The 15,661-nt window shown below is 33.8% G+C and overlaps 1 protein-coding gene across 1 annotated transcript in view; it reads right to left on the bottom strand.

The window, feature by feature from the left end:
• Window positions 1–1,482: 1,482 nt before the first annotated feature.
• Window positions 1,483–15,661, bottom strand: part of ITGB8 (integrin subunit beta 8) — a gene marked incomplete at both ends in the record, with an annotated part of 80,944 nt that continues 66,765 nt past the window's right edge. Inside the window, 7 exons of the mRNA XM_084229767.1 lie at window positions 1,483–1,605; window positions 1,706–1,869; window positions 4,800–4,906; window positions 6,169–6,394; window positions 8,781–9,186; window positions 11,851–11,985; window positions 15,159–15,248. Coding sequence (XP_084085893.1) covers window positions 1,483–1,605; window positions 1,706–1,869; window positions 4,800–4,906; window positions 6,169–6,394; window positions 8,781–9,186; window positions 11,851–11,985; window positions 15,159–15,248 — 1,251 coding nt within the window. The remainder of the gene's footprint in view (window positions 1,606–1,705; window positions 1,870–4,799; window positions 4,907–6,168; window positions 6,395–8,780; window positions 9,187–11,850; window positions 11,986–15,158; window positions 15,249–15,661) is intronic.

The following is a 15,661-nucleotide window of genomic DNA, read 5'->3' as shown; positions in this document are numbered from 1 at the left end:
TGTAGTTGGGCCCTGCTGCAGTCTCTTAGAAGCTGATTAATAGGAAAGGCTGGAAGCCAGTCATGGGCAATTTGTTTGAATTATGTTCTGTTTTACTTCAGAATATTTTCATGTCCATATACTTAAGACTTCAGTAAATCACATTTAAAAATACTCGCCAATTGAATATTTTCAAGATTCAGGAGGTAGCGTGATACTGTACAATTGACACTGGCCTGGCAATAAATTCTTTTCAGATGCTGCCACTTAATCACTTGGGTGGTTTTTGAGAAATCATTTAGAAGTTCTGAGTATTAATCTCCTTAGTAACTAAAGGGATGAATTAGCTAATTACTACAATATTATCTGTCCTCCCCTAATTGTATACTTTTTTGAATTCTGATGAGGGCACTGATGTGATTCAGGAAGAATGTTATGTCTTTAGGCTGCACTGAAGAGCAAAAATAATAGATTTGAATTTGAAAAAGACTAATATTACTGAGTAGATGTCTGAGAAAATAGACTCAAAAGTGTGGCATTTTGCTTGAGGCAGTTTCTATGTATCTTGTGAATTTCAACCTGATGATTAAGCAAATGAAATTGTGAAACAATCCATCCAGTTTACCAGGTAAGAAGATACAAAAAACTCCATATCTGCAAACAAAGAAGCTGTTCAGATTTTGATGTTAATTTACAGTGTCCCTTATTAAACATTAAGCTTTTAACACCAGTATTCTAATAAAGTGACATTGTATTAATTTCATATGGCAGTAGTAACTTAGCACTTATTTAATCCAGTCATCTGTGACATATATAAATTTATCCTGTAAGAAATAAAAACAAAACATATAGACAAAGAGGAGAAAATGTTGGACTTAGTATCCATCTTGTAAAAAGTAGAAATCATAAATACACATGCATAAAACTGTCCTTCAAGAATTAATGATCTGTCTTGAACAGTTAATGTTCACCTCTTGAAAAAATGAAACAGTAACCATTTATTCACTTAGCTGTTCTTATCTACTCACTGCCAATTTTTGATGTACTTGGCAACATTAGTATATATGCCTGATTATTATTATTTTTTCATCTGCATGTTCAGGATTTCATCTGCAGGAATTACTGTACCCTTGTAGTGACAAATGCCAAAATTATCACAGCATTGTCTCTCTCTGGGAAGTGTAGGAATGGCAGGTACCTGTAAAGTGTAATCAGTGCTCTTCAGATGAACTACATTCTATGCTGATCTAAATAAGTTATATATTACAGTAAAGTGCTACAATGACACACTAGTCTCAAACAGTAGTAAGACACATTTTTCTCTGAAAAATTCAGCAGCGATGTGAGTCACATGGTGATGAGGATGTTTGTCAGTTTTCATTGGACATCCAGCAACCAACATTATCTAGAGCAACTTGTCTCCTCCTGTGACTTCTAAAATTATAATTTTAGGAGCAATTATTAAAAATCCAGTTTGCCATAAAGTACTTTAGAAAAATCTTTTCAGAAGTTGCACCTGAAAGTTTCATGAGCATTTAATTTGCTGATATCCATTTTTATTTCTTCAGGCTTCTCCCGTCGGTAAGTTACTGCTCTTGTACAAACACTTTGCAGAATCAGCTTGTCCTTGATGGAGAAGAAATATTATTATTATTAAGTAAGGGACTAAATATTGGAAGTAGACAATAACAAATTGATGATAGCTCTTTTTTTATAAATCACTGACCTTTTTTGAAGTTGATACTCTGTAATCTGCGGAGGACTTAATTTTATTACTATTCCATTGTAGTATCACCTGTCTAATGATAAGGACTTTAAGCAACCCAATCAAGAATGTAATTATGAAGATGATGAAAAATATTCTCAAGTAGCTCGGACTAGAGAAACATTCTGTAGTGAAACAAATAAATAAAAGAATTAAAGAGCTGGAATGCATAAATCAAATGATTCTAACAAGTAAACAATGCTCATCATCTATTTAATGGGACCAGAGATATTTGCAAATCTCTATTTTCGAAACAGGGGCTGCAGTTACTTTTGAGTCAAAAAGAAAACTGTCAATTTTTATTACAAAGTTATTAAAGTATTTCCAACAGAAAACTCTCCTTTGGAGAATAGCCAAAATTAAGATATTCAATAAGATTATTTCTTTGCAGCTTGATTCTTTAATTGTATTAACTGGAATATGTCCAAATCCCATAACTAAAAATAATTTTATCCATGATGGAGAGGACAGTTTTGTGGTACATGTTGTTGATCATTGAGTGGAAAATAGGACTCAAAAATTATTTAACAGCTCTGGGTTTTAGTATATGTTGCTCTTGTTATTCTTGCACCCCAGTAATGGAAAATAAAGTAAACATCCGTGGAAGCTAAAATCGGTACTATTCTAATAGATGGATAAATATTTCCTTGGAAATAGCCATGTAAGTTTTTATTATAATTGCAAAAGCCTTCTCAGGAAATAGGCGTGTGCAATCTGGAACAATATACAAATCTCTTTCCTTGGTTTTTATTAATTTATTTTTTACTTGTGTGTTAACCAAATCTGTCTTAACTTTCCCTCTAAAAAGTCCTCTATGTATTTTTTCAAGAATAAGCAATTACTAGTTGGAAAAGGAAATGCTGTGGTAAGAGGAGGGACATGCTAGGTCTCTTTTAGCCCAAGAATTTTGGCAAACTCTACTTGGAAAATGTGCAGGTTCTGTGTTTGTCAGAGACATAACACTAATTTAGGAGAAACGTGGTTGCACAAGATGCAGGTGTTCCATAGAACTCACCAGTTGCCCCAGACTCACAAAATTACTTCCTGGTCCAAAGAAGTATGTGTTTTCCACCCATTCTCCAAACTTTGGAGGACTTCACCTAAATACCTCATGGTCCCTCTGAGAGGATCTTTCAGGAAGGGAGTTGCTGAGAACAAATCACACAATCACAGGTGACCTGCGCTAATTTCCCAGGAAGAACCAAGAATGCTCTTGAATAAGCCAAGAACACAATGACAAAGGCAAAGGCATTCACCAAGTAAAAAGACTTAATAGAGCCCAGTTTTCTTTTGGCTAATGTTATGGTTCCTTGAGAGAAAGCCTAATGGGATGCCCAAGGGATTACTAACTAGAATAGAAACACTAAACACAAATGCAAATATGCCTGATTTACAGCCCTAACACACAGAGAGAATCCAAGATGCTTTCTTCAAAGGTAGTGTCCTTGCAGTCTTCTACAGTGACCTTCAGGTGACATGCTTGCCTTTCATCATGATAGGCCATTATTTCCCTTGGCTAACTAGGATCTACTCAGCAGCTTAGGCAGATCCTCAAAGGAGGCACGTGGCTTGATCACATTTCCTGGCTTCTCTCTTAATAGGAGCTTAGTCAGAACGACCAAAAGAACCCCCTTTAAGTGTGATTGAGTGGATAGATAATAGAGGTGGCTACCAAATGCCTTTTCCTTCTCCTTGCAAAATAGTTGTGAAGAGGAGGGGAGCCCCCTAGCTACCAATACATTTAAAAAATGTCTCTTATGGGTAAGGATAGACATTTTCAGGGCTCCGATCTACGTGCATTTTAAAATGTAGTTCTTGAGAGTCATACATTTCTCTCTGGCCAAGATCTTTCTTAGTTTAGGTCAAGCAAGGGCTTTTCCTGAGGAGCTTTAAGGGAATACTTTTTGTAACCACACTTAGGTCAGAGTAGATTTGTTTACTTAGCATAATAAATGACATGTTGACAGTAAAGACTTTATTTATTAGAAAAGGCCCTTGGATTTCTGGAGTGATTGCTGCAGCCCCAGCTGGCAGCACATGGGTTCTTTTCAGAGCCAAATTTGTTTTGGGCTGAAATCAGTATGGATGCAAAGGAAAAAGAAAATGAAACCCAGGAGAAAATTTATTCTTCTGTGCAATCTTGCTAAGTGCTAGAATTACTCCTACAGGTTAGGGGAGAAACTAGAAATAACAGTAGAAGTTGGAATGTTTTCAATGAAGACATAATTCCAAGGTTCATTTCTAATTCATGTCGTTAACATTATACCTGAGCAAAATGGGGTGCTGGAATTTGGGGTGCTAATGAACTTTTGTCTGGAAAAAAAAGGCTTTTGAGTGCAGCTTTCATTTGTTTCTCCCATTTATGTAACCCTTTATCTACTTTTCAATATTCACTGGCTCATTTAATCTCACACAACTCTTTGAAGTTGGTAGAGGAAATGGAGACTTAGGGAAATTTTGTAAGAGGACTAATAATATGAACGGGTATGTATTAAGCTTATTTCACCAGTGTAAAATTTCCATATCCTTCCTATTGTGCCACTTTCATAATCATTCACCCTGAATTATATTTATATCAGAATGAAAACAATCAGGAGAAAGTAAAATTTTAAAGTTATGTATTTTGCAAAAGCAACTTACTGCTACTTAGGATTTTTTGGTTTTACCTCGAACATGGAAGTAAGTGTGGGTTTGACATGAGGAAGATCATAACTGGAAGCAAATTTGAATTACAAAGGATAATTATGGTTCACCTCTTGCCTCTAAGAAAGACCCATTCTTGATTCATGAAGGTCTCTATAGGAAATATGTTTGACATATTTCCATAAAGGTATACAACATGGAAATTTAGCTGGATAATTGAAATGGGAGACCTAATAATTCAGCCAAGTAGTGGTAAACACGCTTAGCTGATTTTATAGAGTACCATTTCAAAGAGATTGAAAACACTGAAGTAGCTAGTTATTTCTTTAGGATATTAATTTGTAAACCATTTGGGGGAACATGAGCCTCAGCAAATCCTCTTCAGTGCCTTTCTAATTAAGCTTTTGTTTACCTGATGTTTGGTGCACATATTGCTGTTCCATGAGAGCACATGAGGTTTTGCACTGATCAAGTATAGCTTGAGACAGATTATGAAGATGAAGGCATTGCACACAATTCCTGTAAGGGGAAACAGAAACAAAAGCATTTATTCTTTATAAAGTCTATAGGCTGTAATATTCTGCAAGAATAAAATAAAATAGAGTACTGCACTAGGAAAGCAGTCCTATAAAACTAGAAAAGAAAGGTTACTTACTTGTAACCTTGGGTGAATTTCATACCATAGCAAAATTATTTTCTAATGAATTAAAATGTTTTAATGTATAAAATAAAATAATGAATTTTCTGTACTCAGAAAAAATCTCTAGGGAATGACTAAGATAGTCTCACCACAGACATACAAAAGTATAGGCATTGTATAAGATAACTATTTTGACACAACTAGAAAAATTTACAAATAAATACTTTTCAAAATTTGGTTGAGTTAATTACAAATAATCCCATCATGATGTTTAAGTACTACATTTCCAGGTAAGTTACATAAATTACTATGCAGAATTAAATTTATTTATTTGAAATTACCAATCTGAGGGAGTGAATGTATTAAAATTTGAAATCAAGTAAATTAGACAGTAGAATGTTTTACTGATTTTTATAAAATTGTGGTCTTTGAATTGGTCTCAAATTACTACTGGAAAATTAATTATTGGCATGAAATAATGATACCTTCATTTATCATTTATTTACTCTTATTATTCATCACATTTTTACAGTTCTTCATAGCCACCATTGGTCTTTATCATTGAAATAATTAAAATAAATATCTGCTAACATTTATTCTATGATTACTATGCACCAAGTACAAATGTATGTAGTGTGTTTTTACATGAATGCTCTAATTTACTTCTTTAGCAGAATTATAGCAAGGTGTTGCTGTTATCCTCACTTTCATAATAAAGAAACTAAGGCATAGAGAATTTCAGTAACTTACTCTGGATTGAAAAGCTAATTAATATTACAATGGGAAGCATGCAAATCCTAAATAATCACATGATATACCTAAAATTTACATAATGTTATATCTCAATAAAGCTGGAAAAAGTACCCAATGAACCCTCACAAATACTAAATAGTATTCTTTAAAAAAAAAAAACCTATTTCAAAGAAGCGAAAGTAGTGAATACCTAGATAAATTCTGATGCTCCCACAACTATCTATTGGCCAAAGAGCTAAACATTCCCTCCAATTATATTTTAGAACAATGATAACAGTTTACCTGGAGAGATACAACAACTGCTAATTCTAAGAAATGTAGGGGGAAAAAGACAAATACAGCAATAACTAAGAACTGCTTTGTTTGTTCTGAGTCAGAAAGCACATACCAGTTTTCACTGCAGGCTGTGTGACATGTAGGGCAGTGTTCACAGAAACGGCCAATGCTCCCAGGCTCAGTGCACTCACACCGGCCACATACACACATGCCTCTTCCACTGCACACTTGACCCTTTGCATTGATACAGTGCTGGGCTGATGCTGTTGGACATTGGCACCGATCCCCTTCCCAGCCACTGAAACACTGGCACCTGCCCGCTTCACACTCTCCGTGTCCTGTAACAAAACACTCCAGGGCCTAAGTTATTAGGACCCCTGACTTTGTGAAGTGTTTGCAAACATGGATTCCCCTCCCATTTCCACAGAAACACACTGACAGTCAAGTGAATGGAAACAACATCGTTTTCTATTTGTCTGACATAAACAATAACAGGATTTGGAGTGGCTATTTTCAAAACTGTTCTATGGTAGATAATCTTCCCAGTGCTAATCTATTGTTCTGACAGTTGTGAAGTTAAGCCCTGCTGAGTGACTGCCTGACTACTTGAAGGTCACTGTACATTCAGTTTTAAATTAAAAAACACAAATATAACGAAGTGACAAAGATTGAAGTAATGTTAATTCTCTGACTTGAAATCCAAAAGATGGGTATTTGATTAATAGCTCCCTTAATTTCTTTTCTGAATTTCTTGTTAGTGCTTAGACCTGGATAACTTTGTCTATGAGGCATACCCTACTGGTGTTCTGGGCCTAGCAGTTTTCTTTGTGCGAGTGCCATGTTTAAAAACAAAATCTCTGGGGAAGTAGAACTAATCCTTTCACATCCTCAGGACATTACCTAGCAGGTTTAGGGGCCAGGCCTAAATTATGTGTGAGCAGTTAGTAGATAAGTGAAAAAGACAGCAAGGCAGTGTATGTGTATTGGGATTGGAACATTTATATAGAAAAATATGTTGAGGAACAACACTGATTATTTATATTTAAATGGATTTAATACCAAGGGAAGTATCCAAAACCTAGAAAATTCCAAGAGGTGGCATATTTTAAAGGGTTATATAGCATTCTTTATTTGGCTACATGCCTCCCTCCTACTTCTCTCTCCCTCCCTTTCTCCCTTCTTGTCTTCCTCCTTTTATTGCTGAGCACCTCGCAGGGTAACTGTTAAGTAGAATGTTAAATCAGCTCAATTTACTGAATTAGAACCAATGAGCTCCAGGCCAAACAAATGCTTTCCAGACCCTGGTCCCCATATGCAGGCTGCGTGCCTAATCCTAGCCAGTCAACCTATGCATGTTTTTATTCCCCAAAGAGACTAGTGAAGAAATTGCTTGTCAGCCTACAGTTTTCACTTACATACACAAATAATTCAAAGCATATTCTCAACTGCCTGTGGGTCAATAGTATCATAGTCATATAGAAGGGTTAGTACATTGATTTTTGATATTTCACCATAAACAGAGCTTGGAATTCTCAATGTATTTCAAATGTATTTAAGTCAATCTATTTAACTTCTTTGAGAGGTTAACAAATGTGAGAAATGATCTTAGAATTCTTTCTCTTCCCTGTCCTAAACAGGATTAGTTCTGAAAGATAGCAGACAATGGCTGGTTTGTTATACAGTTATTTATGATCTGTTATACCCATGATACCAGGTACAGCTGAATAAATGTAATATGAAATATTCTATGTATATAATAGAATAAAATGACAATTTGCCATCACACATTTAGGTGATATGGGTCAAATTTTTAGCTTATATAAGAATATTTATATGCATATAGGTTTGTTAATTTCCATATGCTTATGACAATGTAATATTTCAGCTCATCAATAATTCAATTTATATTTGCATACTAAAATGAAAACACTAACACTAAGATAGTTATTTTCTTAATAAGTAGATTTAGTATACCTATTGTCACAGAAAAATTAATTCATTAAAAAACAACATATTAACTTTGAAATGTTTCATAGATTTTCTGGAATCTAACCTCTAGATGGCAGTAAACTGAATTAATCAAAAAGTACACTACTTTTGATACTTTTGTTTTATATCATTTTTAATATTTGGCCTGTGTGTGGCCTATAGAACTCACATGGATTATTTATAAAACCAACATTTTCTTTGACATTTCTATTGCTGGTGGTGTTCCAAAACTAGACTGGAGAGTTTTAAATTGCTACTAACTTATACTATCATCTATAATAATGCATTAATAATTTTTCAGTGAATGAAAAATGTATTTTGATAGTTCACTGTCCTCTGAGAAAGCTAACGGGTTGACAAGTTATGAGGCTGCATCAGATTTTTCTAGAAGAAACCTGTCGGACATCATCAGTACTTTTTCTTTTCTGGTATAAATATTTCTGAGGTCAAGGAAAACTTGAGAATAACAATTAAGTTTTGGTTTTTACTTTTAAACATTCCTCTACAAAGTTATATATATATACACACACACACACACACACACACACACACACACACATATATATGTATTTATAAATCATGTAATATAAATCTTGCCATGTCCTATTTTCACAGGCTTTCAAACTCTGGATATTAAAAATTCAGCTTCAAGTTTGATAGTTTTCAAGATGTGATTTCAAGATATGTTCACATATCCTCATCATTATTAAACTGCATGTATATATTTATACTTACCAGCACACAGATTTCCATGATGATATGGACAAGAAAAGTCATCCTTTTCACAGTATTTTCCATACACTTTTCCAAATTTAGTTTTGTGACATAAACATTTCCCACAAATACAAACTCCTCGACTACTGCAAACAGGTTGATCCTTGTGTGATTTGCAACTCTCATAAAGGAACTGATCTTCATCAAAATGACATTTATTTTCATCACATTGGAAACACTTGGCATCTAGAATAGTTTCATCTACACACTTTCTTTTAGGGTCTCTGCTGTCATCACACCGACAGCTGCAGTTTCTGTGTATATGAATTCTGGTGGTTTCATTGAAACCAATAGGCTTGATTATTGCATAGCTTTTTCCTCCTGTGACATCACATCTTTTCATTGTAACTGTTACGTTGAAAAGAACCTAAATTGGGGAGGGGAGATATTGATTATTTTGTTACCAGTATTATATCTGTTAATGATATTTTGAATCAGTAATATACCATGTTATAGAAATTATTTATAAATAACACATACACTTTCTATATGTGAATTTATTATTAAAAATATATGTGAATTATTATATATGTGAATTAAAATGTCATTTATTTTCTATCCAGTGAACTAACGATGCAATAATTGATAATTGCCTGTATTGAAACATTAAATAGACATGTGTGCAAGCCTCTTTGAAATGTCTACTCCACTTCCCAGTGATTAATTTATGTTCTCAACTGATTTCTTAGCAAACTTGAAAGAGGAGACCATTTTCTGGATTCAATCTTCAAAATGCGGGATGACTGAATATTTGGCACTAAAAATAGATCAAGTGAACCAAAGGGTTTCTGATCTACTGATTTTAAACCCTGAGATTGGATGTTCAAATGAACAATTTTATTTTTATTCCAATTTTCTAGGGGCCCAAGTAAAGTTTCAAATTTTAGCTCTTATATATGATGTTAACAGAGGAAACTGTGAGGCTTTCTCTGTCACAAAAGGGGAGATTTAGGGTTCTCACTCTCATATCTTCAGACTTTATTACAAAACCATACATTTGTCTCAGTGGAGATTTATAGCAGAACTAAGGCTCTGGACTGGCAGGTCTTGAATTTCCTCTTGAAATGACAGTTTCTTTCTCCTGCCTGGATTTTTGGTTCAGATGGTTATAGACAGAAATGCATGTGCATTTTTCATCTATACAGAGGTACTACAATTTATATATATATATATATATATATATATATATATATTAGATTTATATATATATATAAATCCTAAGCAAAAATGTCTTGTACAAATATACACACATTCATAATTATATGGAAGGTATAAATTTAGGCTTACATATAATATATATTATAAATGAATCAGTCTCATGATACTAAAATCAGTGCAAAGGGTGTACTTGAAATGTTTTTTGTCCTTAATGTTAAGGCCTAACAGATGTGTAGCATAATATGGTCACTGCCAGTATTAATAGGAAAACAAAACTTGGAGTTTGTATAGTTAAAATGTCTTATGACTATTCTTGAGAGTCAAACTATTTTTATTTTATTTTATTTTTTATTGCTTTATATATTTTATTTTTTATATTATTTTTAAAATTTTTTTACATCACTGTTCATTTTTAAACAATATTTGTTTTCCCCCAACCCCTCAGGTGTAGTCCCCATAGAGTTTCCTTTACCAATGCATCCGTGCACCATCACCTCAGTCCCCTGTGCTCCTCCCTCCCTCCCTCTGATCCCTCTCCTTCCTCCTCCCCTGCAGTAGAGAGTCAAACTGTTTATACTACTTGCTTGAAAGTGAGGGGAAGAAAGGGATGTAGAACAAAATAAAAAAACCAAAAATTGTAATAAGTAAACCATTTTCAAAAATTGATTTTTAAATTAAAGAACCTCCTCTAAAGGGGTAACCCTTTGTCAGAAAGTAATTTAGTAATCCTTTGTTAGTACAAAGTTTTCTCCATATTTGCTGGAAATAAAATATGCATTTTGTAAACAGGTATATAATGTCTTTTAAATAAATCCAAGGAACAATTTTGGGGGAGCCCAAATAATTAGAAACTAGCAAGGTTAATTTCAAATATATAGCTTGTTAGAGCAACTATACTGCCTGCATAATGTAAACTTCCCAAGGGGGGGAAATACATTTTAACTAAAGAGAAAGGAAGATTTTGTTGTTTTCACTCTTAGAATGTAAAGACCTATTATCTCTTTCAATAACTCCTTTTTTCTCTGCAGACTGACATTAAAATATCATAGAACTTTACACTTGATCTTAGCCAAAAGGCCAAGAAGCGATAAAATATCATAGAACTTTAGAGATGAAAGGAAGAGGGATTAGAAACCTGCTAGTCCAAGCCATTCATTTAAAAATGATGAGGCAACTGCTGCCGCCTCAAGAGGTAAATGACTCACTGAAAATCACTTCATCCAACAAGAATTCCCTTTAAAAACATGCTTCTACCTATTCACTCCTTGTGCAGACCCTGGGAGAATCCCTGTTTCCTGATGCTGTTATAATCTGGGCCTAACATTTTACGTCTCATCTCTTTTAAATTAAATAACATCTTTTTATTGTTCTTAACAAATTTCCCTTCCTCCTCCTAGATCATTATGAAAGCATTGGGACAATAATAAAGTGAAAGATTTTGGAATCCTTAGAATTTATCAACTGTGCCATGACCCCCATTCTCTTCTGTGGCTTGTTTACTCAATTTCACATTTTCTCTGAGAATTTTCAGATTTAAAACCAAAAAGACACTCCCTATTTGAGGAAATGCTATTCTTAAAGTGTACTGGCTATGACACCTAAATTTAAAGTTATTACTGTTAAGTGAGCATTTAATGTAATGCATATTTGTTTACATTACTTGAAAGTTTGCAGTCAATTGAGTTAAAACAAGTAGGAACTTTGAGAAGAAACAATGAAAATTACTATGAAATGCAAGTAAGAAAATTACTTTGAAGTGCAAGTACTTTGGCATCAGTTGCAAATAAAGTTTTTCAAAATGGTTTCAGTTTTCTCTGAGAAAACATGCCAAATAACTTAGATATCCAAATGGGAAAAATGCATGTCCACATACCTCGTCATCGCTTGTCACATTTCGACATCCATCTGTGCCTGGTTTTCTGGCCCCATCTGGACAGATTGCAGTAATGTTAAAATAGACACCTTTTACCTCGTTTTCCACCTGAACTTTCACTTCTGAAATGAGTTTCTGCAGAGACATCGTTTTTTAAATTACATGCTATGACATTTTCAAATGTAAGCAACTGAACAGAGTCAAGTTTATTAAATGATTCTAGGGTTAATTTTTAATGAACTCAATCTGTCTCCATAAAAGAATGAATAAAAAAGTTTTTACACAACGACCCAATTATATTTGAAAAACATAAGAAATAATGGATGACACTATCTGCATTTACATTATTTTATTTTTTCATAAATTTCCAAAATAGTGCATTTTGATCACATCAAAGAAATTTATATAACTCATTCTGTGTTGTAAAAATTATCATTTAAATAATATAATATATATATATATATATTTTTTTTTTTTTTTTTTTGCGGGACCCTCACCGGCGACCCGGGAATGAACCGGCATTGCAGAGGCTGCGGGCAGCCTCGCAGCCCAGCGCTCAACCGCTGTGCCACGAGGGGAGACCCAATAATACTTACATTTTAAGATAAAATTTAAATAAAACATTATGGACACATATCATTATAGATGGTAAATCTTGGCAGCTTAAAATCTAGAACATGCTTCTGTCATTTGCAGTGTTTAAGAAACATTTCAATTTTAAACACTTTGAACTATTATGTATGCTAAAATATCTTATTGGTACAGAACTGAAAGGTAAATTTTGGTGAGCTGATTTCTATTCTGCGGGCGTAAAAATTACCTCCAGATTATGGTCCTGTCATTCCCTTCAAATGCCTTAGGATTTTTGCCCTGCCGTGCTTGTGTCAATCAAATTTATTTCAATCCTTAGGACCAAAATAGGGCACCTACTGCGAAGGCAATCGTTCACTCATTTATTCATCCATTTATAGAGTCATTCAGAAAACATCTAAGTATTGCCTAGCATGTATCAAGCACACACTAATTTTGCCATCACAACCTCTGAGTCCAAAAGATCTAGCTATCTTATAAATATGTACTGTAGATCTGTGTGTATTTTGTTCCGTAAAACTGAGAGTCCACCACATGCAAAAAATCCTTAGCTTATACTTGTAAATAAAAGCAAAGGGAAAACATGACCTATGTGCTTAAAGAAAGAGTGAGTACCAGAGTATGAAGAAAAAAAAAAAATTCCAAGGGCTTCTAATTCTTTACCTGAGTAATTTTTCTTCTTATAATCTATAAAGACATGTGTGCTGACTTATCAATAATTGATCATGGAATTCTGGTAGTAAATATTCAGAAGATACTCAAATTACTGAATTATATTTGGATTTGGTAAGACAAGGCAAATCATATTTTTATCTCCTAGAGAGCACATATACTATAACCACATAACTGAATACTTTTGGCAAACCAGTAGAAAGTTCTAATGTTAAATGGTATTGATATGATGATAGTTTCATAGATTGGAAGGAAATTCGTAATGTAATGAGCGTTCTCAGTTTGCCCCTCTGAAATTCTGCTTCTCTTAAAACCTTAAGTTAGTTACACTGGTATTTTTAAAGCAGGGTGTGAAGACAGTTCCCTAAAGTTTTACTCATTTTGGGGATTGAGAAAATAATTTCCAGATATAATATTTAAGAATATAATTGGACTTTAAGTGAAGTTAATGTAGCATATACACATGAGTTTTAATGATGTATAACTTAAAGTTATATAATGTTATAAAGCAATGTTACTTCAATAAACAAAATGAAATTTCAAAAGAATTTTGAAAATAGAGACATATATAAAATAACAGAATTCTAAACTGAGGAGATGAAGTTAGCCAACATAATCAGAACCCCAGTGACCTAAGACTTCACATACTTATCCTAGGCAAATGAAGAACATGAAACCACATACTGCCACTTCTCTTTCCATTGATGTAGTTCAACACACAGGTCCCTTTGTCAATTTATATTCCTTGTTTGGAGTAATAAGTGCGTTCATACTATACATATTAGGGTGACTTCCTAATACTGTAAGTTCATTCCATATTTTGATTATTCACTAATGAGAATTGATTGTACATACATTTGACTTTTCTTTGTAACAGTGAGAAAGAATATAATTAAATATGTTCTTCCTTATTTCATCCATTGTCCTTTTCAGATAGAGAACAATTCCTTGGGGGAAAAAATCTTGCAAGACTTACTTTGCATGGAGAAAATGAAAAGAGAAGCCTGAGATTTTTCAGTATTTGGGGTACTATTATTCAACTCCACTGTGTCAGAAGAGGAATGAGAGAATTTTGGGAAGTGAAACTTTATCAACAGCCCATAAATTCAAGGTACAACAGAGCATATCTTTGGACACCATAGTTAAAAAAAAATAAAGGAAAAATAGGTGATATATCACAGGAGGAAGCACCTGGGGCATGAAGTTAAGGAAAGCTTGGTTTCTTCCTTGGTCTTATCTGCTTGTTAGCTATTGAACCTTTGGTTTATTTGCTTAGCCTCTCTGAGCTTCTACAATACACTGGGGGTACTGACATCGGTCTTACATGTCAGCTATTAATGAGATCATGTATGAAAAGTGTTTTTGAATGGTATTAAAGTAACAGTCACTGTTATTACAACAGAGATTATTCTATGCAGGAATGACCTATGTTGAGAGAGCAGATGTTTCTTTAAATCTTTGTATTTAGCATTCATTCTTCCCAGACTGGCGACAGCATACACTTGTCAACTTGGTAAATAGTATCTTTTATGGTGTATCTTGCTAGTTTGGTAATCAAGCTAATTTGGTAATTTTGCTAAGGTAATTTACTCAGTGAGTTATTTATCTAGGATGTCCACAGTGTCCTTTTGATGATTTCTATATCCCAGATAGTTCATTTTCCCTGACAGGTTGCTGTTTTAAATAACAGTGTGGATTTCTTACTTTATCTTACCACAAAGGATATTATGAACTTCTTGGTAACAAAGTAAATGCTATATCTGTAATTTGGTGACTCACTGAACATTTCTTTGGGAGGAAATTTAGATAGTGTCTAGCCCAACCTGAGTTTACTCTCGATGAGACCAAAGAGGTCCAGAAAGCTGAGTGACTTTTCCAGGGTGTCATGACTTGTCATTGTTGGATCCAGAGCTAACATCCAGGTTTCTAATTCCTAAACTAATGTTCATTTCCAGTTCTTTCAAGATGATATGACACTGGTTTGTACTTTGTCATAGAAGTTGGCATTAAAAGTATATTTGAAAAGTTGTGTATAATATACATACCTGATAGGCTTCTACTACTAAATTATTGAGGTTTGCAGCCTTTGACTCTATTTCACCAGCAATAGTGCCAGGCAATAGCGGCAGAAGGTCCTAGAAAACACACCAATGTTTATATAGTGACAATGGTATACAGTGTTTAGCAATCAGCAAATATTAAAAATTCTTGTAGTTATCAGTGGAAAGTGAGCCACTACATGAAAAAAATATATAAGGCACAAAATTTATATTAACTACCTAGTAGAGAAGTCAAAACATACACACCTGAAATAGTAGTATATTTATGTGTAGACGCATGAGTGTGTGTGCAAGGCACAAATTACATGCTGATCTAAAACCCATTCTAAGTATAGACTGGTATTTTCTTTACGTATCTGCCACTGGAATATATTCCCAAGAAATTTTAAATATGAAAAGGGTTCTTAGGCCAAATAAATTTGAAAAGTTCTGCATACACTTTCTTCTATTGAGAGACTAGAAAGGTACACTTGTAGGTTAAAGATTCA

This window comes from Talpa europaea (genome assembly GCF_964194135.1).
Source record: "Talpa europaea genome assembly, chromosome: 3".
Taxonomy (NCBI): domain Eukaryota; kingdom Metazoa; phylum Chordata; class Mammalia; order Eulipotyphla; family Talpidae; genus Talpa; species Talpa europaea.
Note: the sequence above shows the minus strand (reverse complement) of the source record. Positions and strands in the feature narration are given on the sequence as shown.